We start from the raw sequence: 27,720 nt of genomic DNA, 5'->3' as shown, positions 1-27,720 counted from the left end.
AGGGTCGGATGACTTTTTGGTGGTAATAGGTGTCTTCCTCTTCTCGTATTCGGCTGTCAATTTTTTTCTACACTTTTATGTGTATTTTGTGCAAGAAATTGCAATAAAATAGTCTGCCTAATAAAAATTGAATTTTTTTGGGGACTTTTTTATGATTTGGATTTATGGGTCGGATGACTTTTTGGTCGTAATAGGTGTCTTCCTCTACTCGTATTCGGCTGTCAATTTTTTTCTACACTTTTAGGTGTATTTTGTGCAAGAAATTGCAATAAAATAGTCTGCCTAACAAAAATTTAATTTTTTTGTGAATTTTTTCATGATTGGGATTGACTTAAGGGAGGGTTTACACGTCTTCCCCTACTTGTTAAAGAAATTTCTGTTTTACTTACTGTTGTTAATGTAGGAATTTAGTTTAGCAACATTCGATAATGGAGAAGAAAGTGAATGTTTCTAGTATATAAGGGAAATTACTCTTTTTTTACTTTTTATTAAATTTAAAAATATTTTAAAAATATAAATATCAGTAATATTTTAATATTAAAATTTTTTTTTTTCACTTCATTTTTGACATTTTATTGGCGCACTCCATTTTCCGTCACTTTTACAAATAATTTTCCCCTTTGTTTTTCCATTTGGACACGTGAGAATTAATTCATCTTGAAAAAAATATGAATTTCCCTCTATTGTCATTTCGTTGGTACTTTTTGGTTGTCCACAAAAAATTTCTGTAAAAAAAAATTTTTTTTTTTATTTTTGTTTTGAGAAAATAATTTTCAATAATTGCTGGATGTTTTTTCTTTTGTGTCACTTTTGTTTTTTTGAAAATTTTTGAAAAAAAGTATATTGACAAAAAAAATATCAAAAAACAAAAGAAAATTTTTTGTCTCCTTCTTTACTTACTGCCACATTTTCCGCGAATTTTCGACCATTTTCCATTGGAGAGACATCGAATTGTCCCTTGGCCAAAAATACGATAACCGGGAATACATTGATAAATTAACATATTTCCAAAAATATATTCGTTTGGTTTATAATTTGCATATTTCAATTCTGCATGTGATGGTAGTATTGGTTTTTCACAAACAATTGCTGTAGGAAAAAAAAATTATACTCGATTTTTTTGTTTTATATTTTTTTTTTAATTTTTTATTTGAAAAAAAAATTTTCTTTAATTTAAATAATTTTTTTTACAAATAATATTTACTATTATTATTTTAATTATTTTAAATATTTTTATTATTATTATTGTTATTCCAAATATTTTTTAATTATTATTATTATTATAATTATATTTAATTTATAAATTGTAAAATATTTAAAAAAATTCTCTAAAAATAAAAGTAAAAAATTTTCACAATTTCTTTAAAAAAATTCTTTTTTTATTTATTAAAATTTATTTTTTACTTGTAAGATTATTTTTTTTTTATATATAAGAAAATTTTTTTCTCATTTAAGATTAATTTTTTTTTTACTTAAAAAAAAAAATTTTAATTTATTTTAAAAAATTTCCTACATTTGCATTTTGGTACTTTTGACCAAGAACCATTGAAAAGACATTTTGAATATTCTGCGTCATCGATAAAAAATCCTTGACGACATTTAAAGTATAAAATATCATCAATATTGAAATTTTTATCCATTTCCTCTGGATTGTCATTGACAATGTAACCATTTTCGGGAATCTGAAAAATTTTTTTGATTATAATTAATTTTTAAATGTATTTTTTAAAAAAGAATTTTTAGATTTCTTTTTTTTTATTTCATTATTTTCTTTATTTTTTGCATTTGTCTTTTTTTTCTTCATTTCATTTCGTTTATTAAGTTTTATTATATATATATATATATATATATATATATATTCCCTTATATATACTAGAAGCACTCTCTTTTTTGTCTATTACCGACTGCTGGTAAGATAGATTTCTACATAACCAACAGTGGATAAAGCAGAAATTTCTTTAACCACGAGACTTAAAGTTATTGTCTTGTAAATATTTTTGTTATATCTTAATTTTACTTCACTAGCATTCTTGATTTTCTCCTATTGACGATTGCTGGTAAGATAGAGTCCTACATTACCAACAGTTGTTACTGTATCCTTTTTATTTTTATTTATTTTTATATATTTATTTTTTTTAATTTCTTTATTTGAAAACATTTTTTTTTGTTATTTAAATTTTTTTTACTGTTCTTTATTTTTATTTATTTGAAAAATAAAATCTAAGAAACAAAAAATTTATAGGTTATGTTTATGATCCTTTGTAGTCACATTTCGGACGTTACACTCAAAATGGTGGTTGTAGAGCACCTGAAATATGACGCTTCTTTGCAAGAAATTTTTAGTCTTAGTAAAACAATCATAAACATAACCTATAATTTTTTTGCTTCTTTCAATTCTCTTTCGTCACATTTTTATACTAAATGTTAAAAAAAAATTTTCGAAAAATTTACCTTTGGCCTCTTGCATTTAACAGTTTCACAAATTTTTCCTCCATTTTTCAAAAACAAATCAATAATTTCATTTTCATCAATAATTTCCCAATTCTCAAAAATCCAATCACCATTCTCATTGCATTTCCATTGAATTTGAAATATTCCCAAATTTTCACCACTAAATGCAGTTTTATTTTGACAGGAAAAAATTATTTTATCATTATAAAAATTTCCTTCGAAAAATATTGATAAATTCTCAATAATATTTGTAAAAAAAATTTCTCTCTTCTTCTGCCAATTTAATGGAATTATATTTGTTGGGAATTTTGCAAAAAAATTCCAAATTAAATGTAATTCAATGGGACATTTTTTTAATTGACAAAAACTTTCATTATTTGTCCATGTTTCATTGAATGTACAAATTCTTGAATTATTACCAATAATTTTATAATTTTTTTCACAATTTAATGTAATACGTTGTCCGGGTGAAAATAAATTTTCAATTTCATTTTGTTTTTTTAATAATTCGTTAAAAATTGATGAATTTTCGAATGAAATTTCAATATTTGTATTATTTTTTAATTGAAATCTAATTTTTCCATTTTTTGGTATTTTTGGAAATGAACATTTTCTTGGTATACAATTTGGTACAAATCCAAGCCAATTATTATTATTATTATTGTTATTTGAATTTTTACTAATACACTGTAGACGAAATTCAGCGAGAAGATTGTGATTTTTATGAAATTTAAATCCAGGCTCACAGGATATTCCCAAAATATCGCCATGATTAAATATGGTGTCATTTGTTAAATTTTTTTTATTATTTTCTGAGGCATAAATAATTGTCGCTATGTATGAATTATTTACCCTGGAGGAGAAAAAAAGAAATTATTTTTTTTTATTTTTTTATTTTTATTTTTACTTTTTTTAGAAAAAAAATAAATATTTAAAAAAAAAAATTTGCAACCAACATTTTTGGAAGAGGGCAACCAATGGCATTGCATTTTGGTATTTCATAATCCCAAATTCCACTTTCGAGACATGTTAAAATATTTTCTCCATCCAATTGAAAGCCGGAATTACATTTAAATTCCAACTGTTGTCCCACCTAAGAATTTGGAAATTTTTTTTTTAAAAAAATTTCAAAAAAAATAAAAAATAAAAAAAATTACCTGCAACACTGTTGTATCATTTCTTTCGTATTCTTCAATTAAATATTCGATATCACCATTTTCCGGGGCCAAAAGATTTTTACATGTGATACCTTAAAAAAAATTAATTTAAAAAAAAAAATTTTTTTTTTTGAACTTTTATAAAACAACAAAAAAAAAATTACTTCCACAAAAAGGAGAAAAATCAAAAAATATTTAAACGTAAAATTTAAAAAATAAAAAAATATTTAATTTAAAAAATAGAAAAATATTAAAACCAAAAAATTTAAAGGTAAAAAAAATTTTTACTTTAAATTTAAATTAAATAAATTATTTAATTAATTAAAAAAAAAAATTCTAAGAGAAAAATTGTACAAAAATTATTAAAAAAAAAAGAAGGAAAAAATTTTTTTTTATTTTAAATTTACCAACGCAAATTGGTTGTTGTCCACTCCATTCTCCAGTGGAATTACAAATTCGTTGTGAATTTCCCTTAAGTTCGTAACCCTCATTGCAAAAATAGAAAATTTCATCACCAAAAAGATACGAACGTCCTCTTATAAAACCTCTGGGAAAATATCCCGGAAATCCACATTTGATTCCTTTAATTTATAATTTAATTTAATTTCCTTAAATTTAATTTATAAAATTTGAAAAAAAAATTTATTGAAATTTTTTTTTTATTTTTATATATTTTTATTTATTTTTATATATTTTAATTTATTTTTATTTATTTTTATATATTTTTATTTATTTTTATTTATTTTGATTTATTTTTATTTATTTTTACTTATTTTTATATATTTTTATTTATTTTCTAAATTGTAATTTGTTCGAAATTCGAATTTGACCGAAATTGATATTTATATAATGAGTTTCCAATCTATTATCCCACTAGTCATGGGTCGATAAAACAGAGTGTAGAATTTAGGCGCGAAATTCAAATCTATTTTGTAATTTCTATCAAATAATAAAATAAATAAATAATAATAATTGAAAAAAACATAAAATAAATAATTAAGAATATTTTTTATTAATTTTATTTTTTAATTTAATTTATTTTTTTACTTTTAATTTAAAAAAATATAAAAGTAGAAAAAGTATTGGAAAATTAATATAAAAAAAAATATATTATTCTCTATTTAATGTTTTTTCAAATCTATTTATTATTTGTATTTAAAATAAATTTGAATTTCGCGCCTAAATTCTACACTGTTTTATCGACTTATAACTAGATAATAGATTGGAAACTCACTATACAAATATAAGTTTCGAACAAATTGCACTACGGACAAATGAAAAATGATAAATAAATTGAAAATTGTTTTAAATAAATAGAAAAAAAAATGAAAAAAACATTTTTGGCTAATAAAAATTGGTAATTAGAAAAATTATTTTAAAAAAATACTAACTCGTGCATATTGGAGTATAGTGGCCTTCCCATTGGCCTTGAAGGAGACATTTCCTTTTTAAAATTTTCATCTCTGCTCGTCCAACTTTTACAAGATATCCCACGTCACACGTGTATGTGGCTTCAAGTTTATCTTCACTTATACTCACTTTACCCCTAAAAGGCGCCGTTAATATGGGGCAACCATTACAAAATTGACTTTCTAAAATCTAAATTTTTTTTTAATTTAAAAAAATTGAAATAAAAAATTAAAATTTATTTTTTATATTAATTTTTTTTTAATTTCTTTTTCATTTGAAAAATTAGATGAAAAAAAATATATTAATAAAAATTTAAACCTTAATGTTGCCCTGAATATTCTCACGCATTTTTGCCCAGGCAATTAAATTTCCAAAATAATTATCGCAAGTCAAACCAAAATTTTCTATCGTCTTTTTTTCCAAAACTTTGTCCCATAAATTAAGAAGTGTTATTTTTCCAATAAATGATTCTGATTCAGAAAAATCGCCGCCAAATTTATCTTGTTCTTGGCCAATGATAAAAATTCCATTACCTAATTTTAGAAAAATCAAGTTAAAGAAAAATGTTTAAATGAAATTTAAAAAAAAAAATGTTTAGTATTATTTTTTTTTAATTTTTGTTTTAATATTATTTTTTTTTTTGCCAATAATAATTAATAGTACCTTGAATTAAACTCCCATTAGCCAACAAAGTGCCATTAGCAAAAAGATTCCCATCAAGATAAGCATTCCAGGCACCAAATTTACTTTGCCATGTGAAGCACAAAAAATGCCAAAAACCATCGTTTGCTGTAATATCGGTAATAATTTTTTCTCCATTTATGTAGAGAACAAATCTATGAAAAGAAAATCGTTTCTAATTCGCTGGAAAACAAATTTTTTTTTCGTTTTAGCAAACTGGGTCGGCGGGACCCAAAAAAATTTATTTCTATCACAATTATTCAAATCTTAAAATTTTTCCCTAATTAATTAGTTTTTCAAACGGAGATTTCAAAATTTACCCATTGTAATCCGTAAGTTTATTTGTTTCAGCAAACAGGGTCGGCGGGACCCAACAAAATTTATTTCTACCCCTGTTATTCTAATCTAAAAATTTTTTTCTAAATAATTAGTTTTACAAACGGAGATTTCAAAATTCTAATCCGTAAATTTCTTTGTTTCAGCAAACAGGGTCGGCGGGACCCAAAAAAATTTACTCCTACCCCAATTATTCAAACCTTAAATTTTTTTCATAATTAATTACTTTTATAAATGAAGATTCAAAAATTTACCCATTATAATCCGTAAGTGTAATAGCATTGTCATAAATTCGATTCGCATATGACAAAACTGTTCCATAATTGAATTTATCCAAAGATTGAATCCAAAGACAAATACTTAACTAGAAAATAAAAGTAATTTTTATTTTTTGCATCGTAAGTGTCAAAAAAAAAAATTAATTACCTCAGACAAGTCATTTTTTAAATTTGTCAATTTAACATAATCCGTTGTTCCCGATTTAGTGAAATGCATCAAATAATTTGGTAATAATTCTGGAAACAAAATTTAAATTTTTTTGATAATATTTTGTTTGAAAAAAAATATTTTATAATTATTTAGCAATGTTTAGTTACCAGTTTCACAATTGGATCCGGTAAAAATTTGCAAACACTGACAGGTGTAATTTCGAGGACCATTAATACATGAACCTCCATTTTTACAAGGTATTTCGTTGCAGTAATTTATCATTGTTAGGCAATCTTTGCCTGTGTAGCCATCAGGACATTGGCATCTGTAAGAGAAATTAATTGAAAAATTGTGATGGAATAGATTAAATGGGGAAGAATTTGGTAATTTCGGAAGTGATTTGGGAAAGAAAGCACCAAAGGACTTCTTTTTTTTGAAAACCCTCGGGATAGTTATCATTCACCTAGGGAAATACTGTAAGGAATTCTGATCAGTGATTACAATTCTAAACCCCATTCCTTGACGCTTGGTTCCAGGATTAATAATTTTTTTTTCTTTTTGGAGTTTCCAGAATTGGTACTGATGTCTTCTAAACTTTCTCGTTTTAGAGAAGTCAATTTTTAGACTTGTTGATTTCTTTAGCCTCTCCAAATGTTCTGGATCGGTGACTACAACTGCGAGCTTCATTCCTTGTTTTTTAAGCCTAAGGATTATCAACTTTTTCATTCTGATGGTGGAATTAATTAGGAACTAGGAATCAATTTTTAATTTCTAGTTGTATTTTCAGAATTCGTACTGATGTCTTCTGCTCTTCCTCGTCTTGGACAAAGCAATGGTTAGGTTTTTCAATTTCTGCTTTTTGTTCTTGATCGGTGACTACAAATGCGAGCATCATCCCTTGCTCCTTAAGTCTGGGGATTACCAACTATTTATTTCTGTTTGCATTTTCAGAATTAGCCTTAATTCCCTCTTCAGGGATAAGATAAGTAATTTTTCTTCGTCCCTATTTCTTCAGCCTGTCCGCTTCTTTTGGATCAGTAATTACAATCGCGATCTACACCCCTAATATTAGATCCCAGGACCATTAATTTTTTTCTTCCAGAAGGTATTAAGAACAAATCTTTGTCTCCGAATCTTCGGTGTAGATTTTACTTTCTTTGGCCTTTCCACAATTGGTATTCGTGTCTTCTTGGATAATAATTAGGCTTTTCAATTTCTGCTTTTATTCTTAGTCGGTAACTACAACTGCGAGCTTTATCCCTTGCTTATAAGATCCCAGGACCATCAATTTTTTTCTTCCAGAAGGTATTAAGAACGAATTTTAGTCTCCGAATCTTGGATTGGTACTAATATTGGTATTCGCGTATCCAAGATTTGTACTGATGCCTTCTGGACTTTATCGTATCGAATAAGGTAATTTTGATTCTTCCTAATTTCTTCAACCTGTCCTCGGTCGGTGACTACAACTGCGAGTTTCATTCCTCGACAATTGGATCCTAAAATTGTCCTCTTCTTGATTCCTAGCTCCTTGAATACTTGTTTCAAGAACTTATTGGACATTTCCTTCCTTGGTTTAAGGATTTAGGTCCTTCCAAAGTTTTGGGTGCCAGATCTCACTGTAGAGGTATACCAACACGGACCCCATAGTCTCGGTGATGAATTAAGTTCGGTCAAGGTTGATGAGCCTGATTGTCTGATCATCTACGAATTTCCACAAGGCTGGTAAGGACATTGCAGATCCTCGATGGGATCCGGAACCTTTGTTAACCCTAACGGTTTTGCGGACTACTTTCCTAATTAAGACCGTAACGCTGCGATTTATGGAGGAACAATTAAATATTGGAGCAATTCCGTTGGTACTAATGCACCCAAAAAGGCTTCCTAAGCTTAGGTCTCCAGTCTTAGTAGGCTATTAACCACTATCACCATGAGCTAAACCCAACAATACGGATGGAAATAAATCTCCAAAAACCCCGGATCTTCATAGTACCGTTAAAATCTGGGGTTTTTGAAGATTTATTTTCATTCGGATTGTTGGGTTTAGCTCATGGTGACAGTGGTTATTAGCCGACTAAGGCTAGCTGAGGCAATCCAAATCACAGATCCCAGGTGTGGATTTTTTAATCACCAATTTTAATCCACTCGTCACCCATTTCTCCTTATTCTTTTGTTACGATTTTGGGTTTAAGGAAATGCTTTAAGAAAACATCGATAGCTTAGGGATTAAGAAGTTAAAAAATACAGTGGAGGAGTAATAAAAAATTCATATGTAAAGATCCTGTCTTCATAGTGGAATCAAATTGCTAATTTCGGTTTAAGAATCTAATAATTGCTGATCAATTTAGATAAAAATCGACTCACCTGTAACTTTTAGGATTAGCTCCCGGTTCCATGATATTCACACACAATGAATTTAAATGACAAGGGGCCCAATCGCATGGCAATAAATTACAATAACGACCCAAATATCCAGGTTTACATAAACATTGCCAAGATTTATTGACACTAATGCAAGTTGAACCCTCGCCACAAGGTGATGGATCACAGTAATTTGATTTGATTTCACAAAATTCGCCTGAAATTCAATAGAATTTGGAAATTTAAATCATAGGGAAAATTGAGATAATTAAACGTAAATAGAAAATATTTTCCTAACCTTCAAATCCATTTTGACAAATACAATGAAAATCTGTTTCAGAACTTTTGCAAATTCCATTATTTTTGCATGGATTTCTCGTACATTCATCAACGTAATACTATAAAGGATTAAACAATTTTTTTTATAAAAATAGCAATTGCGCGTGCGCAGAAGTATAGTACCACACTTACGCATGCGCATTAGTATGTCATAGCTCGTAGTAGTATAAAAAATGCAAATACGCATGCGCAATAGTATACTATAGCTCGTAGACGTGCGCAGTAGTATAAAATAGCATATACGCATGCGCTGTAGTACCTTACGGCTTGTACACATGCGCAGTAGTATAAAAATAGCAAATACGCATGCGCAGTAGTACCTTACGTCTTGTACACATGCGCAGTAGTATAAAAGTAGCAGATACGCATGCGCAGTAGTATAAAAATAGCAAATACGCATGCGCAGTAGTACCTCACGACTTGTACACATGCGCAGTAGTATAAAAATAGCAGATACACATGCGCAGTATTATAAAATAGCAAATACGCATGCGCAGTAGTACCTTACGGCTTGTACACATGCGCAGTAGTATAAAAATAGCAGATACGCATGCGCAGTAGTATAAACATAGCAAATACGCATGCGCAGTAGTACCTTACGGCTTGTACACATGCGCAGTAGTATAAAAATAGCAGATACGCATGCGCAGTAGTATAAAAATAGCAAATACGCATGCGCAGTAGTATACAATGGCTCGTAGACGTGCGCAGTAGTATATAATGGCTTGTACCGATGCGCAGTAGTATACTATGGTCCGTAGACATGCGCAGTAGTATAATATAACATATACACATGCGCAGTAATACAATATAGTATATAATCATGCGCACCAGTGAATTTACCCTATATTTAAAGATAATTATCCATTAAATAAAATCTCTTGTACTTTTTAACCGATTTAAAAATGCATAAATATAAAAATTAATAACAAATAAAAATACAAACTTCACAGTTTTTTCCCTTAAATCCATTTTTGCAATTGCATGCATATTTGTAATTTAATTTTGTATCATTTTGCAAAATACAATTTCCATTTTGTAAACACGGCGAGGAATTGCAAGGATTTTGAAATTTTTCACATCTTGAGCCTGAAAGTAAAAAATTATTTAAAAATTCAAGAAAATTTGTAAAAAAAAAAAAATATTAAAAATTTGATTTTTTGAAAAATTTTTTTTTTTTTTAATTAAATATGTTGTTACCAATAAAATATTTTGGACAATCACAACTAAAACCATTGGTTTCTCTTTGACAAATTCCACCATTTTGACATAAATTAACATTACAAACATCTTGAATTGATTGAATACAATCGATTTGACTTTTTGAGGCTCGATTTATTGTTGTATAATTTTCAGGACAAATTTTACAAGAATTTTTTCCATATTCAGATTGATAAAATCCAATTTCACACGATGTGCATGGAGCGATTCCTAATTTTTTGTGTCTTTTTCTATGTGAATAATAGCCAGGTTGACAAAGAGCTGTTAATGAATTTTAATTTGAATTAAAAATTTTGAATTCAAAAAATAATAAATTCAACTTTTTCGATGAAAAAAAAATATATATATAAAAATTCTTTTCTAAATAATAATTTTTGAATAATTTACGTTTACAATCCTTTATTGTTCGGCTCTGTATTTTCCAAGTAGTTGTGAAATTTGGACATTTTTTGCATTCAATTGATCCAATTAAATTTTGATATTCTCCAATTTGACACGATTGACAATAATTTTTTGTTAAATTGTAAAAAGTTCCTTGAGGACATTTTACTAAATGAAAAATAAAAAATTTTTAATAAAAATTATTAGAAAAAAAATTATTAATTTTTAATTATTTTTGTAATTAATTATTTAATTTTTTTTTAAAATTTTTGTTTTTACAAACCACAATCGTATTTTCTTGCTATACTACCAGGTTCGCAAATATTTAAAGTTTTCTTCAAAATCATTCGATGATTTAGTGATAAATTTTCCATTTTTCTTTTTGTTTCTTCATTAAATAAATTATTCCCCTCTGATTGTGATGAGAATTTTTGGAATTTTTCACGTATTTTTGTTGATTCTCGATTGAAATTTGTTTCATTTTTCCCTACGGCTTTTGATAAAATAATAATTAAAATTAAAAAAGTATTTTTTTTTTTGGTAAAATTTTTGTATTTTTTTTTTTTTTTTTGAATTTATACCTATAAATTTAAATTTAATCACAAGTCGTTCTTTTTGACTTTGAGATTTATCAATTTCCATTTGATCATTTAATTCTCTTATTTTTTGATTTAATTTTAGTTCTCCTGGTGATAATTGATGATAAAAATAATTAGGGAAAAATCTTCTCGTTCGATTTAATGTAATTAATTCTTCCTCATTAGTAGTAGATTCGTCATTAGTAGAAATTTTTTCGCATTTTGATTCGATTTTTACTAAATTACAATCAATTTCATTGCCGCAAACTTCGAGTAATTTTGAGGTTAAATCTTTATTTATACTTTCGTTTAACTGTAAAAAAAATTTACCACTATAAACATTTTTATTTTAAAAAAATACGGTAAAAAAATTTTTTTTTTCCTACATTTTCTAATAAGGAAGAATTTTCGCAAATTTCTCCATCAAAAATTATAATTCCATCCTGAGAGACCGAATGTGGTATTTGTGTGACTAAAATAGAAAAAAATTAAAATTTTTTAAATTTTATTATATCTTTTAGTAAAATTTACAATATTCTAAATTAAATATCGTGAACTTTACTATACCTTTTAAATATGTGGTTTAGTAAAATTTCACATACCTTTTACACTTTATTTAGTAAAATTTACAAAATAAATTTAATTTAGTGAATTAGAAGCTAGTAAAATTTACTAGAGTATAAATTTAAAAAATTTGTACAATTTACTAAACCAATTGCAAAAAGTATAGTAAAATTTATATAAATAAAATTGAAAAATAGTAAAATTTACGTAACTTAGTTTTCGAATATTGTAAATTTCACTGTATATACATTTTAAATTTTGGTTAGTAAAATTTACAATATTCTAAACTAAGTTTTGTAAATTTTACTATTTTTCAATTTTGTAAATTTTACTATAATTTTTGTAATAATAGTAAAATATTTATTTGAAAATTATTTCTAGTTAATTGTAAAATCTTCTAAATTTAGTATAGTAAATGTTACTATCTTTTAATTTGAGTTTAGTAAATTTTACTATACTATTTGTATAATACAATATACCTGAGCAATCAGGCAAAAAACTATTATTCCAAGAATGATTCAAAAAATTGCATGTGACTATTAAATTTTCCTCTGATTGAATAGAATTTATTGAATCAAATGCAAAAGCATATCCTTCATCACAAGTAATTAAACATTGAATTTGTCCGTCTTCTGTTTTTTCATTACATTTTGAAAATCCATTTAAAGGCGTTGGAACATCTTTACAAGAATCTAATTCAAAAACAATATTTTCCCTTTTTTTAAAAAATATTTTCAAAATTTAACATTAAAAAAAAAAAATTAATTAAAAATTTAGAATTTTGTATTTTGGTTATATTTTTTTTTTTTCTATTAATTTATTTTAATTTCTATTTTACCTTCAACTGTTATGTTAAAAGTACACGTTTCAATGTTACCAAATTGATCAGTGGCATTATAAATCACAGATGTAATTCCAATGGGAAATGTTTCTAAGCCAGGAATGTGATTTTTTTCAATTTTCAATTGATATTTGGAATTATCATAAAATACCGGTTCATCCCATGTTACATTTGCAGCGCCTGTTGCACTGTCTGATAGAAAAACTGGTGGATTTTCACAGTTTTCCACAATTGGTGGTTCATTGTCTAAAATGTAAAGGTGTAAATAAAAAAAAAAAGTATATAATAACGCTTTGAATTTTTCTGTTTGGTTTATAAAATATTTGCTAATAAATGTGAAAATAGCCGCATAGCTTCATATATAGAAGTTAAGAAGGGGAAATCAGGGTTCGGTAGTAGCGCGTCGAAACATGCCAAATTGGTTAGTAAATTTCCGGGAAAATATTACCAGCCAATTAGAAAGTTTCGAGGCGCCACTACCCAACCCTGATTTCCCCCTCTCAAAACTAAACCGTTGACGATTCTTACGCAACCTAAGTATTTAATTAAAATAATTAATAATAAGTAATATAAACTAGCTAATTAGAAAGTTTTCACGCGTTACTACCCAACCCTGATTTCCCCTTCTTAATTACGCTACCTAAGAATTTAATTAATTATCAATAATTAATTAATAAATTAAATTAGTATTTTGAAATTTTAAAAAAAAAAAAACTAAAATTATAATAAACGGTTTCTATTTACCAGTGACATTAACAAAAAATTGACATTGAACTTTATTTTCACTTTCGTCCTGAGTAAAATAAGTAATTGTGTGCAATCCAATTTTTGCTCGCCATGGATAAATAATATCCGGTTTACTCCAGACAATTGGAACAATTCCCGAATTGTCAGTGGCAATTGGAATTGTCCAATTGAGAAGAGTGTAATTTTTGCCAAGTAACGATGTCACCGTTATGTTTTCCGGACAATTTAAAATCGGCGGTGTTTTATCTATAGATGAAAAAATTATTTTTTTTTATAATTTTTAGTTACACCCAATTGGACGAATGCTGTACTTTCGATTTGAGGTAATTTTTACAAAGTCATATATGACACTTCTATAATAATTTTATTAGTTTATAAGGCGAAAAGATAAAAATTTCGCCCTGATTAACTAGTTCCAGTCATAAAATTCTCAGTCAACTTCCGCACCCTGCTTTGATTTGATTTTTTTTTTTAAATTACAGTATTTGTAAATTCGATCGTATTAAAAATCAAAATGTTTTTAGAAATTGTCGCTATTTGTTCAGAAACACAACAAGAGTTCATAAAACAATACCAACATAACCTCAAAAATTGTATATCTAATCAAACTGATTTTTTAACACTAAAAAAAAAATTTGAATTTTTTCTGTAAAATTTAAACATTCAGAAATACGAAATTTTTAAAATTTCAATTTTTGATTATTAGGGCGCACTCACACCTTTTGGCTGCCTGCCTGCCTGCCTGCAGGAGTTGTCATGGCAACGTGAAGGAGTAACAGAGATAGTAAATTCAAATTTGAATTTTCTCTCTCTGTTACTCCTACACGTTGCCATGACAACTCCTGCAGGCAGGCAGGCAGCCGAAAGGTGTGAGTGCGCCCTTAGAATATTTTGTAAATTCGATTTTATTAAAAATCAACCTATTTAAAATATTGTTTAGCTATTTGTTCAGAAACACCACAAGTTCATAAACCAATATCAACATAACCTTAAAAATTGTAACTAATCTAATTGAATTTTTTTTATTTTAAAATAAACTTTTTTTCAAATAAAAATAAAAAAAATTAATTACACAAAATTTTTAGCAGTGAATCTAGGTTAATATTTATTGCCAACTCAATTTTTTTTGACTGTGCCACTTATAGTTTTGATAATTTCTAATTACATTTCTTTTATGTAACGAATTCGTAAAATTCTTTTTGTTTTGGATTCATAATTGTCAGTATTATCACTTTCTGCTTCGTTTGAATTAATTTCATTTTTTTACTAAAAACCATTTTCACTTAAATGTTAATGTTAATTAAAATTTCGACAAATCACTTGTCCGATGCAAATCACTCTGAAACTAGCAATAACTCCTGAATCATAGGAACGTGTGAACAGAATGAAATGAGAAAACAGAAAATGAAGAAAATGGCGACATTACACTATACGCCACGAACTAATAAAATTATTATAGAAATATCACGACTATTCAAAAAATGTCGTCAAACCGGAAGTATAACATTTTGCTATCCCTGGTAGATTGCATGATGCGAATACTCCATAAAATTAGCGGAGCATTCGTGGAACATGAGATTAGGATTGAAATTTTGTCTCAAATATATAAAAAATGATGAAATATATAGTTAAATGATTAAAAAAATAAGATTTATGTTTTTTATGATGATTATTGTTAAATAATTATAAAAATTTAATGTTTTTATTAATTTCAATGTATTACAGTTTATTATGAACATTTTTAACGATAAAATCATTATAGCCGCACTTTTTAGAAAGTAAGTGGCAGCACTTTTTTTTCCTTCCCTTAAATAATTCCAGTAATTTTTTTATCAAATGCAAATCTTTTATTTATTAAACTGAAATATTGGTCAAAAAAATGTATTATTATTATAAGTCTAAATAAATTTTATGATTTTTTAAATTCTTCGACATAACTGCAAAAAGTCTGGAATTGAAAAAAATTAAAGCTATCTCATATTTGTATATGAAATTGAAATATTTTAATTCCATTTAATACCATATTTTTCCACTTTTTCAAAGTCATCAAAATAAGATAGATATGGCCAACGAAATGAATTACACTTAATTCTAAAATTCGTTTTGCATTACGTAAAAGTCGGTAAGTTTGTTTTCTATTATAATGACAATTGGACATATTTTTGTGCATCGAAAATAATTCGCGAATGATATTATTTAAAAGTAATAGTTAATAAATTTGTTGTGTTTTTCTGTTCAATGTGAAAATAATAAGCAAACTACAGTGAATATGATGTTCGTAAAAAGTTTAAAAAACTTAAATGTAAAGCAACACTCAAATAAAGTTCAGAAAAATTAAATTTTCTTGATAATAATAGATGGCACACTTTCTGATTGGTACAGCGGATGCTGAGCTACACTCAAATAAATTTATGAAAAATTTTCGAAAAATTAAATTCGCGAGATAATCGTTCCGGAATATCGCCAAAGTCTTTAGCAAAAAGTAGCAAACAAAAAATGTATGGCGCAATTTTTGATTGGTCCAGCGGATGCTGAGCTAAACTAGAAAACAAATTCGAAAAATTTTCGAAAAATTAAATTCGCGAAATAATCGTTCAGGAATACAGCCAAAAAAATAGTCAAAAAGTTCCGAACGAAAAATGTATGGCGCACTTTTTGATTGATCCAGCGGATGCTGAGCTAAACTAGAAAACAAATTCGAAAAATTTTCGAAAAATTAAATTCGCGAAATAATCGTTCAGGAATACAGCCAAAAAAATAGTCAAAAAGTTCCGAACGAAAAATGTATGGCGCACTTTTTGATTGGTCCAGCGGATGCTGAGATACACTCAAATAAATTTCGGAAAAATATTGCAAAAATTAAATTTTTGAGATATTCTATTTGGAATATTACCATAGTATTTAGAAGAAAGTTCTGAACAAAAAATGTATGGCGCACTTTTTGATTGGTCCAGCGGATGCTGAGATACACTCAAATAAATTTCGGAAAAATATTGCAAAAATTAAATTTTTGAGATATTCTATTTGGAATATTACCATAGTATTTAGAAGAAAGTTCTGAACAAAAAATGTATGGCGCACTTTTTGATTGGTCCAGCGGATGCTGAGATACACTTAAATAAATTTCGGAAAAAAATTGCAAAAATTAAATTTTCGAGATATTCTTTTTAGAATATCGCCAAAGTCTTTAGCAAAAAGTAGCGAACAAAAAATGTATGGCGCACTTTTTAATTGGTCCAGCGGATGCTGAGCTAAACTAGAAAACAAATTCGGAAAAATTTTCGAAAAATTAAATTCGCGAGATAATCGTTCGGGAATACCGCCAAAAAAATAGTCAAAAAGTTCCGAACGAAAAATGTATGGCTCACTTTTTGATTGGTCCAGCGGATGCTGAGATACACTTAAATAAATTTCGGAAAAAAATTGCAAAAATTAAATTTTTGAGATATTTTTTTTGGAATATCACCATAGTATTTAGAAGAAAGTTCTGAACAAAAAATGTATGGCGCACTTTTTGATTGGTCCAGCGGATGCTGAGCTAAACTAGAAAACAAATTCGGAAAAATTTTCGAAAAATTAAATTCGCGAGATAATCGTTCGGGAATACCACCAATAAAATAGGAAAAAAATTCTGAACAAAAAATGTATGGCGCCCTTTTTGATTGGTCCAGCGGATGCTGAGCTACACTCAAATTAATTTCGGAAAAAATTGCAGAAATTAAATTTTTGAGATATTCTTTTTGGAATATCACCATAGTATTTAGAAGAAAGTTCTGAACAAAAAATGTATGGCGCACTTTTTGATTGGTCCAGCGGATGCTGAGCTAAACTAGAAAACAAATTCGGAAAAATTTTCGAAAAATTAAATTCGCGAGATAATCGTTCGGGAATACAGCCCAAAAAAATTTTTAAAAAGTTCCGAACAAAAATGTATGGCGCACTTTTTGATTGGTCCAGCGGATGCTGAGCTACACTCAATTAAATTTTTGAAAAATTTTCAAAAAATTAAATTGTCGAGATAATGTCTCGGGAATATTGCCAAAAATTTGGGCAATAATTCTCGAACAAAAAATGTATGTCGCTCTTTTGAATTAATCTAGCGGATACTGAGCTATGTCAAGATAAATAAGGGGGAAAGGGGGTTTTCAATTAATCACAATTCTTACACATATCTGGGGATTCCTTTTGCGTATGCTCCGACAATTTTGTGGAGCATTCGCATCATGCAATCTGCCAGGGTAATTGAAAATAATTAGAACAAGTCGAATTACCAATACATCGATTGAGATTGTAACGTTTCGACCAAATTCCATGGCGACCCAAACAAATTCTATTATTTGGACCATCTAATTGAAATCCATTTTTACATTCGAAAGTGCAATTCATACCAAAGGGAATTTTATCCGGTCCCAAACATGATTTCGGTGTTATTATTCCATTTACAATTGGCGACAATGGCTGACAAGTTATTTCTGAAAAGAAAAAATTGTTAGGATTTTCAAAAAGGGAAATTAATTTTTCCCTAGTTTTAATTTGTTTTCTCGTTTAACTATCGCACTCTGCTCTAGTGATAATTTTAGTAACATTCTAGTTAAAATTAAAATATTAAAAATTAAATCACTAAATTTTCACTAGAGGATAGTGCGATAGTTTTCAAAAAGTCTTTAAACCGGAAATACAACTTTTATACAATTTGGGTTGGTTGCCAAAATCCCTATTTGTCATAATTCTCGTCAACTACCGCACCCTGTTCTAGTGAAATTCTAGTGAAAATTAAAAGTTACTAGATTTTTAACTACCGCACCCTGCTCTAGTGGAACTTAAGTGAAATTATAGTTAAATTTAAAAATTATTAGAATTTTACTAAAGTTTCACTAGAGCAGGGTGCGGTAGTTGAAATTCTAGTAAATTTTAATTTTTAACTAGAATTTACTAGAGCAGGGTGTGGTAGTTGAAATTCTTGTAAATTTTAATTTTTAACTAGAATTTCACTAGTTTCACTGGAGCAGAGTGCGGTAGTTGAAATTCTAGTAAATTTTAATTTTTAACTAGAATTTCACTAGTTTCACTGGAGCAGAGTGCGGTAGTTCAAATTCTAGTAAATTTTAATTTTTAACTAGAATTTCACTAGTTTCACTGGAGCACGGTGCGGTAGTTGAAATTCTAGTAAATTTTAATTTTTAACTAGAATTTCACTAAAGCAAGGTGCGATAGTTGAACGAGAATTATGACAAATAGCGAGTGGGTTGAGGGGGGGGGGGACAATGGAAACCAGCCTTTAGGATAATAAAATTTATACAATGAAGAAAACAAATTTTTACTTTTACAAGAAGTTTGAAGTCCATCCCATCTTGAAAGTGGTAAACAATTACGAATTTTGCTACCACGAAGTTGAAAGCCATTTTCACAATGAAATATACATTTTGTATCAATTGGTTGTGCCATTGTAAAATTATTTAACATTCTCTGTTCATTTTGATTTTCATGCTCACAGGTCATATTCCCATTTGTTGGTACATTTAATGACGGACAAGTTTTTACTTGAAACAAGTATAAATTATTTCCAAATTAAAAATTTAAATTTCCCAATTAAAATGTTAAAATTTTTTTTTTTTTTTTTTTTTTTTAATTATAACTTACCAAGACATTGGGGTTCAATTCCTGACCACGTGGCATTATTTTGACATAAACGAATACTATCGCCTGTTAAATGAAATCCAATTCTACATCTTACACCACATGCGGCGTTTATAACATTATTATTGCATAGATTTCCCTTCACGAAATAACCATTTTCCGGTGCTTTCAATTTTGGACAAGTTATCACTTGAAAAATAAAATTTTTCATTTGTTTTTTTTTTTTTTTCCTATTTCTAACTGTCAATAATTTTTTGAATTTTGAAATAACCGAAAATGAATTGTCGTAATAAAAAGGCATTTGATTTTGTGGCGGTGGAAAAAAATATAAAGGAAAATTTTAAAAAAAATGAAATTATTCAAACAAAATGGTTACAACGATTTGAATGGATTTTGGATGATTACAAGTAATTTATATTTTTTCCATTTAACCCCTCTTAAGTGCCCTCCGGCAATGATTTGCCGGACAAAATTTTTTTGGCACTTAAGAGTTAATTTTATTGTAAATAAAAATGAATTTTAATTACTAAAAAAAAAAAAAAATCAATTTAATGATGAAAAAAAAAGATTGATGCAAGAAGAATTAGCGAATTTACGAAAGGGAAATAAAATGAAAACAAATTTTGTATGCAGAAATAAAAATGAAAGGACAATTCGACCAATTCCTGTTACAACAACCGGAGAAGTAAATTATTTAAGCAAAATTTGAAAAATAATTTTTTTTTTTTTTTTTTTTTTAATAAAAATTTATTTTTCCAGTATGGCTGGCTAGCGTCAAAATCGGAATTTCAATTGGAAAATCCTTGGGATTATATTGTAAAATTTCCGAATCCTATGAATGAGGTTAGATTATTGAAAGGAAACATTCCTAGTCTTACGCCTGGAATTGGACATTTTTGTTAAGAAAAAAGAAAAAGGTTTTCGAAATGTCGTTACATTTCTATAATTTATTAGTTCGTGGCTTAAGGCAGCAAAAAAATACCAAGGTTTATTCATTTATCATAATTCTCTATCAACTACCGCACCCTGCTCTAGTTGAAATTTAGTAATTTTATAGTAACTTTTAATTTTAACTAGAATGTCACTAAATTTTAGTTGTTTTTCTATATTGTCCCTACTCGCCAAAAATCCCCACTCGCTATTTTTCATAATTCTCGCGTCAACTACCGCACCCTGTTCTGGTGAAATTCTAGTTAAAATTAAAATTTACTAAAATTCCAACTACCGCATCCTGCTCTAGTAAAATTTTTAGTAACTTTCTCGTAACCATTAATTTTAATAATAAAGTCACAAAATTTTCACTAGAGCAGGGTGCGGTAGCTGAAATTCTAGTAAGTTTTAATTTTAACTCGAATTTCACTGGAACAGGGTGCGGTAGTTGACGCGAGAATTATGACAAATTGCGAGTTGGGACAATAGAAACCAGTCAAAATTTAGTGAAATTTTAGTTAAAATTAAAATTTACTAAAAAGTCACTAAATTTTCCCTAAAGCAAGATGCGGTAGTTGAAATTCTAGTAACATTTAATTTTAACTAGAATTTCACTAGGACAGGGTGCGGTAGTTGAGGAGAATTATCATAATTCTCTATCAACTACCGCACCCTGCTCTAGTGGAAATTTAGTAATTTTATAGTAACTTTTAATTTTAACTAGAATGTCACTAAATTTTAGTTGTTTTTCTATATTGTCCCTACTTGCCAAAAATCCCCACTCGCTATTTTTCATAATTCTCGCGTCAACTACCGCACCCTGTTCTGGTGAAATTCTAGTTAAAATTAAAATTTACTAAAATTCCAACTACCGCATCCCGCTCTAGTAAAATTTTTAGTAACTTTCTCGTAACCATTAATTTTAATAATAAAGTCACAAAATTTTCACTAGAGCAGGGTGCGGTAGCTGAAATTCAAGTAAGTTTTAATTTTAACTCGAATTTCACTGGAACAGGGTGCGGTAGTTGACGCGAGAATTATGACAAATAGCGAGTGGGGATTTTTGGCGAGTAGGGACATTATAGAAAAACAACTAAAATTTAGTGACATTCTAGTTAAAATTAAAATTTACTAAAAAAAGTCACTAAATTTTCCCTAGAGCAAAGTGCGGTAGTTGACAGAGAATTATGACAAATTGTAAATGAAAACATTGGTATCTTTCTGCCTTACACCACGAACTAATAAATTGTAATAGTGTCACGACTTTTCAAAAAAAGCCGTCAAACCAAAGGGGACATTATTTATAAAATTTGGTTTATAAAAAAAAATAACCTAAAAATTGCAAAAACAAAAATTGTATTAAAATTTATGATATTGGAGTAATTATAAATTATTTAATTAATTTAATTACCTTCACATTTACTGTTATTTGCAATAAATCCAAAAGTGCAAACACAATCAGCAACATTGGTAGCGGGAATTATTTTTGTTATATGATTAACGTCGGGACAAACATTACAAGCGGAAATCCAATCTCCAGGAACAGTATCAAATCCATAGGTTCCATTTGGACAGGCTGTACAAATATTTATATAATAAGAAAAAAATATAACCTCTAATATTAAAAATAGATTAGGTAAAACTACTGTATGCGTTAGAAAAAAACAGATATATATATATTTGCGTCTTTTTCTTCCTCACACTACACGTTTTCATTGGTTTGTAATATTACCGGAAATATTACGAATCAATGAGAAATTTATAACTATCCCTCTTATACCTTTTTTCCATTAAAGAATGGAATTAGGAGGCGAAGCATTTTGAACCTTTCTAGTGTTAGCATTGAAAGAAGTTTGATTCCGTCTTATCTTAACGGCGAGGAATACAAATTTTGATTCCCTCTTACTTAGACAACTGAGGAAATTAAGGATGAACGGGAGATTTTCCTAAAAATATGCAAAAAGGGGCTGAATATTTTCAAAAGGATCGAAAAAAAGATTGTAAAGATGGTAAAGTGTTGCAAAGTCCAGAAATACGTCAACAGGACTGTTAAGGATGGACTAAAGACTCTTCATGATCTTGTCAGTGAAACGAGGGCAAAATATTTAGTGGCTGAAATGCAGATTTGATTTTGATTCCGTCTGATCTAGACAACGAGACAATCGAAGAAGATCACAAGAAGTATTTAGGCAGGAGGAAGCTGAGTCTTTAGGGAATCGAAGAGGTACAGATTGCGAAATCCAGAAGAATGTCAACATGACTATTAAAGACGGACTTAAGACCTTTCAGGATACATTATTCGGACTTCAGTACACACGCGTACGGGTTTTAGGAAAAAGACCTACGAGAATCGGAGACTTTCTGAACAAAATCGAAGACTTCCTGAACAAAATCGGAGACTTTCTGATCAAAATCGGAGACTTCCTGATCAAAATCGGAGAGGAGACTCCAACAAGGAGGCATTCATCGCGGATGTCACCAAAGCGGTTGGAAGTATGGAAAAGGTACAGACGGTGGATTAAAGTATTAACTTACAATTAACCAAAAAGAAAAAGCTCAACAAATGTTGCAAGCAGTATTCAATAAGCTAGGGAGCAGGAAGGTGACAATCCTAGGACCTAGAGAACTTTTGTAGTTACCGACCAAGAAGAAGCGGACAAGTTTCCCTTTACCTACGAAGTTTAACGATAGTTCCATATATTGTTAGGATTAATCCAGTCGAAGAGTGTGGTTTTTAGTGGATCGACCAGAACAAATAAAAATAAATTTTGTATAGTTAATAATAATACTAATCATTACGTTGGCAAAATCCTTTAAGTCCGGATCCAAAATACCCCAAAGGACACAAACAGGCATAATGTCCGGTTGCAGTTCCACAGGTGCAGGTTGCTAATTCATCACAACAGCTTTCATTTCTTTCTCTTTTATCGCACAATAAATCACAATCAGATCCTCTATTAACTTGCACATATTTTCCTGCTTTTAGATCTGTAATTATTTAAAAAAAAACCCTCTAAAGTTTACCTTCGCAAAATTCGTTTAGAAACAAAGTGCATGAAAAGAATAGAAATTTCTTTCCTTTTCTTTCTCATGCATCTTGTTTGTAAACGATTTTTGCGATGAACTGCCATTCATTTTGTTAATGGCTGTTAATATTGTGAATAATATTGCTAATTGATATTTTTTTTTGGAAATTTTCAAAAATCTATATCAACCTCTGTGAAGAGCACGACGTGCCAATGCATCGAATTCAGAAAAACTATCAAGCAAATAGCTGTGAATATGTCCAGGTTCACTGGCAATGTCAAAGAGTTCCTCAACATTTCCTGTGGCAATGCCAAAAGTGAATATTGTCACTCCTGCGTTTTTTAAAAGTTGTGCTGCGCTACGTGGATCACCTCCATTACTGTAGCCATCGGTTATTAGAAACACAGCTTTTTTTGTGTCGTTTCTGCTCTTCTCAAGAATATCCTATAAATAGAGGAAAAATTAAAATTTCAAAAATTTAAGGCTCTTTAAAATTTTTGAAATAAAACATTAGAAATCAAATCTGTAGTGTCACAAAAAGAAAAAAAAATACTTGCAAAAGCTTCTAACAGTGCTCCTAGTGTAAAAGTACCACCACCGGCATAAGTAATGTTACCCAATTGTTTGCCAAGTAGTTGACATTTTTGATGATTGGGTTCATTTTGTGAAATTTGATCAACATTACGATGTACATTATTTCTACCAGCAAATGTGATAATCGCCACTCTTGTACTTAAAGGTTCGACTGTAAAATCGGCTAATAATTTTTTTACAAAATTTAATTCACTTTTGAAATTTTCCAATCCAACTGAAGCTGATGCATCAACTAGAAATACTAGATCGACCTTAAAATTTTTGAAAAAATTTTCAAATTACTTAAGTATAAAAATTTCCAAAAAGTAAAAAAAAAAAAATGAAATTACTAGTTACAGTTTGTACAGAAACAGCACAAGTTGGTAATTTGACTTGTACTAATATTTTTTTTTTTTTTTTTTTTTTGATAAATGCTGTACTTCCGGTTTAACGACATTTTTGAAAAGTCGTGACATTTCTATAATAATTTTACTAGTTCGTGGCGTATGGTGTAAAGTCGTCATTTTGTCCATTCCCTGTTGTTTCCGTTCGCACGTTCCCATGATTCACGAGTTACTATGGTACTTGCACAGTGGTTTTTATCTGACAAGTGATTTGGAGATTTGTCGAAATTTTTTATTAATATTAAAAATTGGGTTGGCAAAAAAATCACCCATAAAAATTATGGGTGATTTTTTATTTTCATTTAAAAAAAATTTAATTTAAAAATAAAAAATATTCTGTGTTAGATTAGTTACAATTTTTGAGGTTATGATGGTATTGGTTTATGAACTCTTGTGGTGTTTCTGAACAAATAGCAACAATTTCTAAACAGGTTGATTTTTAATACGATCGAATTTACAAAATATTCTAAATTAAATTTTTAAATTTTCGAATTTCTAAAAAGTTTAAATTACAAAAAAATCTATTTTTTAAAAAGTTTAAATTCACAAAAAAATCTATTTTTTAAAAAAAAATTTAATTTTAATAATTCGAATTTCAAAAAATAATTAAGTAATTTTTTCTAAAAATTTAACATTTTTGTACCTAATAAAATTAAAAAAAAAAAAAACTTGTAACTTTTTAGAAATTCAACTTTTTAATATAATTCCTAGCAAAAAAAATTGATGTTTCCAAAAAAAAAAAATACACATACCATCTCTAATCCTTCTCTCAATTGATCGACATGATTTTTTAATATTTTTGCTAAAAAATTAACTTTTTGTTGAAAATATTTTTCATGATTCAATGATGATATTAATTGATATCGTTGATTATCCCTTGTGATATTATTACCAAAATTAAGAAATATTTTTTTATCATTATCAATAAATGTTTCGTGAAAATTCTCCTTTTTATTAATGATATTTTCAATAGTTTTAATATTTAAAAATAATAAAAAAATAATTATTGCTCGTAAATAATTTTCCATTTTATATAAAAAAAAAAAAAAATTTAACACACTATACTTATATATAAAAAATATTTACATTATTTTTTATTAGAAAATTTTTTTTATTATTTTTTTTTTACTCATTAATTTTATTTATTAATAATAATTTTTTTTTTCTTTTTATTTATAGTTTTTAATTTATTTTGTATTTTCGTTAATTAATACAAATCCACTTTTTTATTATTTTTATTATCATTATTATTTTTATTATTTTTTTTTATTAGTATTTTTATTATTATTATTATTATTATTTTTATTTATTTTTTTTTTTTATTAATATTATTAAACTTTAAACACTGAGTTTTGGGAAAATTTGTTTTTTTAAAATGCACACAGCAATCTGATAATAATATGGGGGAAAAAAAACGAGTTTATTTTTGTTCCATTAGTCAGTAACACTTTTCGAGAACTATTCTCGTTAATATAAGAAGCTTCTGTCAATTCCAGACGAGATATATGTATATATATATATGTATTTCTAAATGAATCCGCTTGACTTAAGAGGGAAAAAGAGAGCTTAAAAATCTCAACAAAGAAAACCTTTGTTTCTCTTTTTATAAAAGATTTTAAATTTCCAACATTTCTCAGTCTTTCAATATTATTTTAAATTTTTTTTTTTTTTAAATTTTTATTTAATTTTTATAATTAATTTATTATTATTTATTTTTTAATTTATAATTAATTTATAATTATTTATATTAATAAAAAAATTTTAATTCATTTATTTTACTATTTTTCTTTTTAAATTTTATTATTAATTTATTTAAATATTTTTTACATCAATCTTTAATAACTATTTCAAATACAAAATAATGAAATATTTAATTTAATTTTTTTGGAGGAAAAAAAAGGAATCTCAAAAATTAAATGAGGTTGGAATGTTTTTGTTTTCTTTTTTTTTTGCATTTATTGCCATACGTTATAGTAATGATTCCACTTTCTTGTAAAATTGATTCTGAAAGAAAAATTAAACAATTATTATTATTAAAAACAATTTTGAAAAAAAGTTGACTTTAATATTATAGTCAATTTTTGGTCAAATTTCTTTTATTCAAAATATTTATTTTCAAATAGTGCTTTTTTGTATTTTTTTATTATAGTCAAATATTGTTTACAGTTAATTTTTATTTATAGTCAAAATTTTTATTTTCATTTTTATTTATAGTCAAAATTTTTTTTTTTTCATTTATATTTATAGTCAAATTTTTATTTACTAATAATTTTTACTTATAAATTTATAGTCAAATTTTTATTTACAAATAAATTTTTATTTATAGTCAAAATTTTTTTTTTCATTTATATTTATAGTCAAATTTTGATTTACTAATAATTTTTACTTATAAATTTATAGTCAAATTTTTATTTACAAATAAATTTTTATTTATAATCAAATTATTATTTACACTTAATTTTTATTTATAGTGAAATTTGTATTTATAGTGAAATTTAATATTATAGTCAATTTTTTATCAAATTTCTTGTATTCAAAATATTTACATTCAAAAAAGTGCTTTTTTGTATTTTTTTATTATAGTCAAATTTTGTTTACAGTTAATTTTTATTTATAGTCAAAATTTTTATTTTCATTTTTATTTATAGTCAAAATTTTATTTTCATTTATATTTATAGTCAAATTTAATTTTAATCAAAATTTTATATTTATATTAAAAAATTAAATTAATAGTTAAATTTTATTTGTAGTCAAAATTCCTTTTATATTAAAATTTAATCTATAGTCAAATTATATTTAGATATAAATTTCATTTATAGTCAAATTTCATTTGTAATAAAATTTTTTGTATAATTATATTTAATCTATAGTCAAAATTCAAATTGTAGTCCAAATTTTGTTTGTAGTCAAATTTTATATTTATGAGTAAAATTTAATTAACAGTTAAAAATTTTATTTGTAGTCAAAATTTTCTTTTTGGTAAAATTTTAATCTACATTCAAATTAAATCTATGGTACAATTTAAATTATAGTCAAATTTTATTTATAGTCAAATTTACATTGTTTGAAATTTTCTTTAATATAAATAAATTTTCTAAACAGTAAATTTTTTTTTATAGTCAAATTTCATTTTTTGTAATTTTTTTCCTTATAGTCAAATTAAATTTATATAGTAAACTTTTCTTATAGTAATATTTCTCTTATATTTTTGACATTTTGAAATTTTTTTTTAATGTCCTTTATAGTCAATTTTTTTTTATAGTCAAATTTTATTATGAGTAAATTTATTTAATTAAAATTAATTTTTTTATGAAACTATTATTTCTGGAGCACAGCATGGGAATAGAAAGCAAGTTAGAGAATTTCCAATTTTACGTCCCTTATCACATTTCAAGAGATTTTTTGAACAATATCCTAAAGTCCCTTTAATTTGACATGGTTTTTGAGATGCACCCTCTGAAAAAATTTTATTTTATTTTTAGTCATTAAAAATTAATTTTTAATTTTTAACAAAAATAAAAAAAATTTTTTTTTAATAGTCAAAATTTTATTTATATTTTTTTTTATTTTCAAAATTCTTTGAGAGTTCAAATTTTTTTTTTGAAAAATATTAATTTACATTTTGTAATAAAAAAATTCAAAATTAATGTTTTTAA

At 26.8% G+C, this 27,720-nt stretch overlaps 2 protein-coding genes across 2 annotated transcripts; one reads left to right on the top strand and one right to left on the bottom strand.

Moving 5' to 3' along the window:
* Positions 1-471: 471 nt before the first annotated feature.
* Positions 472-26,029, bottom strand: LOC127290042 (sushi, von Willebrand factor type A, EGF and pentraxin domain-containing protein 1-like). Its single transcript, XM_051318413.1, has 33 exons — positions 26,018-26,029; positions 24,817-25,011; positions 23,645-23,932; positions 23,276-23,531; positions 22,860-23,048; positions 21,472-21,636; positions 19,134-19,319; positions 18,815-19,033; positions 17,765-17,965; positions 13,491-13,739; positions 12,744-12,992; positions 12,385-12,597; positions 11,728-11,813; positions 11,345-11,654; positions 11,047-11,256; positions 10,770-10,931; positions 10,362-10,643; positions 10,108-10,250; positions 9,121-9,220; positions 8,826-9,039; positions 6,632-6,789; positions 6,462-6,550; positions 6,290-6,399; positions 5,682-5,854; positions 5,337-5,551; positions 5,000-5,207; positions 4,016-4,189; positions 3,609-3,700; positions 3,408-3,544; positions 2,452-3,304; positions 1,514-1,682; positions 901-1,089; positions 472-725 (listed from the first exon to the last, which is right to left on the bottom strand). Exons 1-33 carry the CDS (start codon positions 26,027-26,029, stop codon positions 559-561), a joined length of 6,663 nt encoding a protein of 2,220 aa, XP_051174370.1. The 3' UTR covers positions 472-558.
* LOC127290117 (uncharacterized) lies at positions 19,359-20,961 on the top strand. The gene is made up of 3 exons (XM_051318506.1): positions 19,359-19,537; positions 19,698-19,815; positions 19,890-20,961. Exons 1-3 carry the CDS (start codon positions 19,407-19,409, stop codon positions 20,031-20,033), a joined length of 393 nt encoding a protein of 130 aa, XP_051174463.1. The 5' UTR covers positions 19,359-19,406; the 3' UTR covers positions 20,034-20,961.
* Positions 26,030-27,720: the final 1,691 nt, after the last annotated feature.

The sequence above is a fragment of the Leptopilina boulardi genome, unplaced genomic scaffold, assembly GCF_019393585.1.
Source record: "Leptopilina boulardi isolate dan_hultmark-lab unplaced genomic scaffold, ZJU_Lbou_2.1 LbouV2_55, whole genome shotgun sequence".
In the NCBI taxonomy this organism is placed as follows: domain Eukaryota; kingdom Metazoa; phylum Arthropoda; class Insecta; order Hymenoptera; family Figitidae; genus Leptopilina; species Leptopilina boulardi.
Note: the sequence above shows the minus strand (reverse complement) of the source record. Positions and strands in the feature narration are given on the sequence as shown.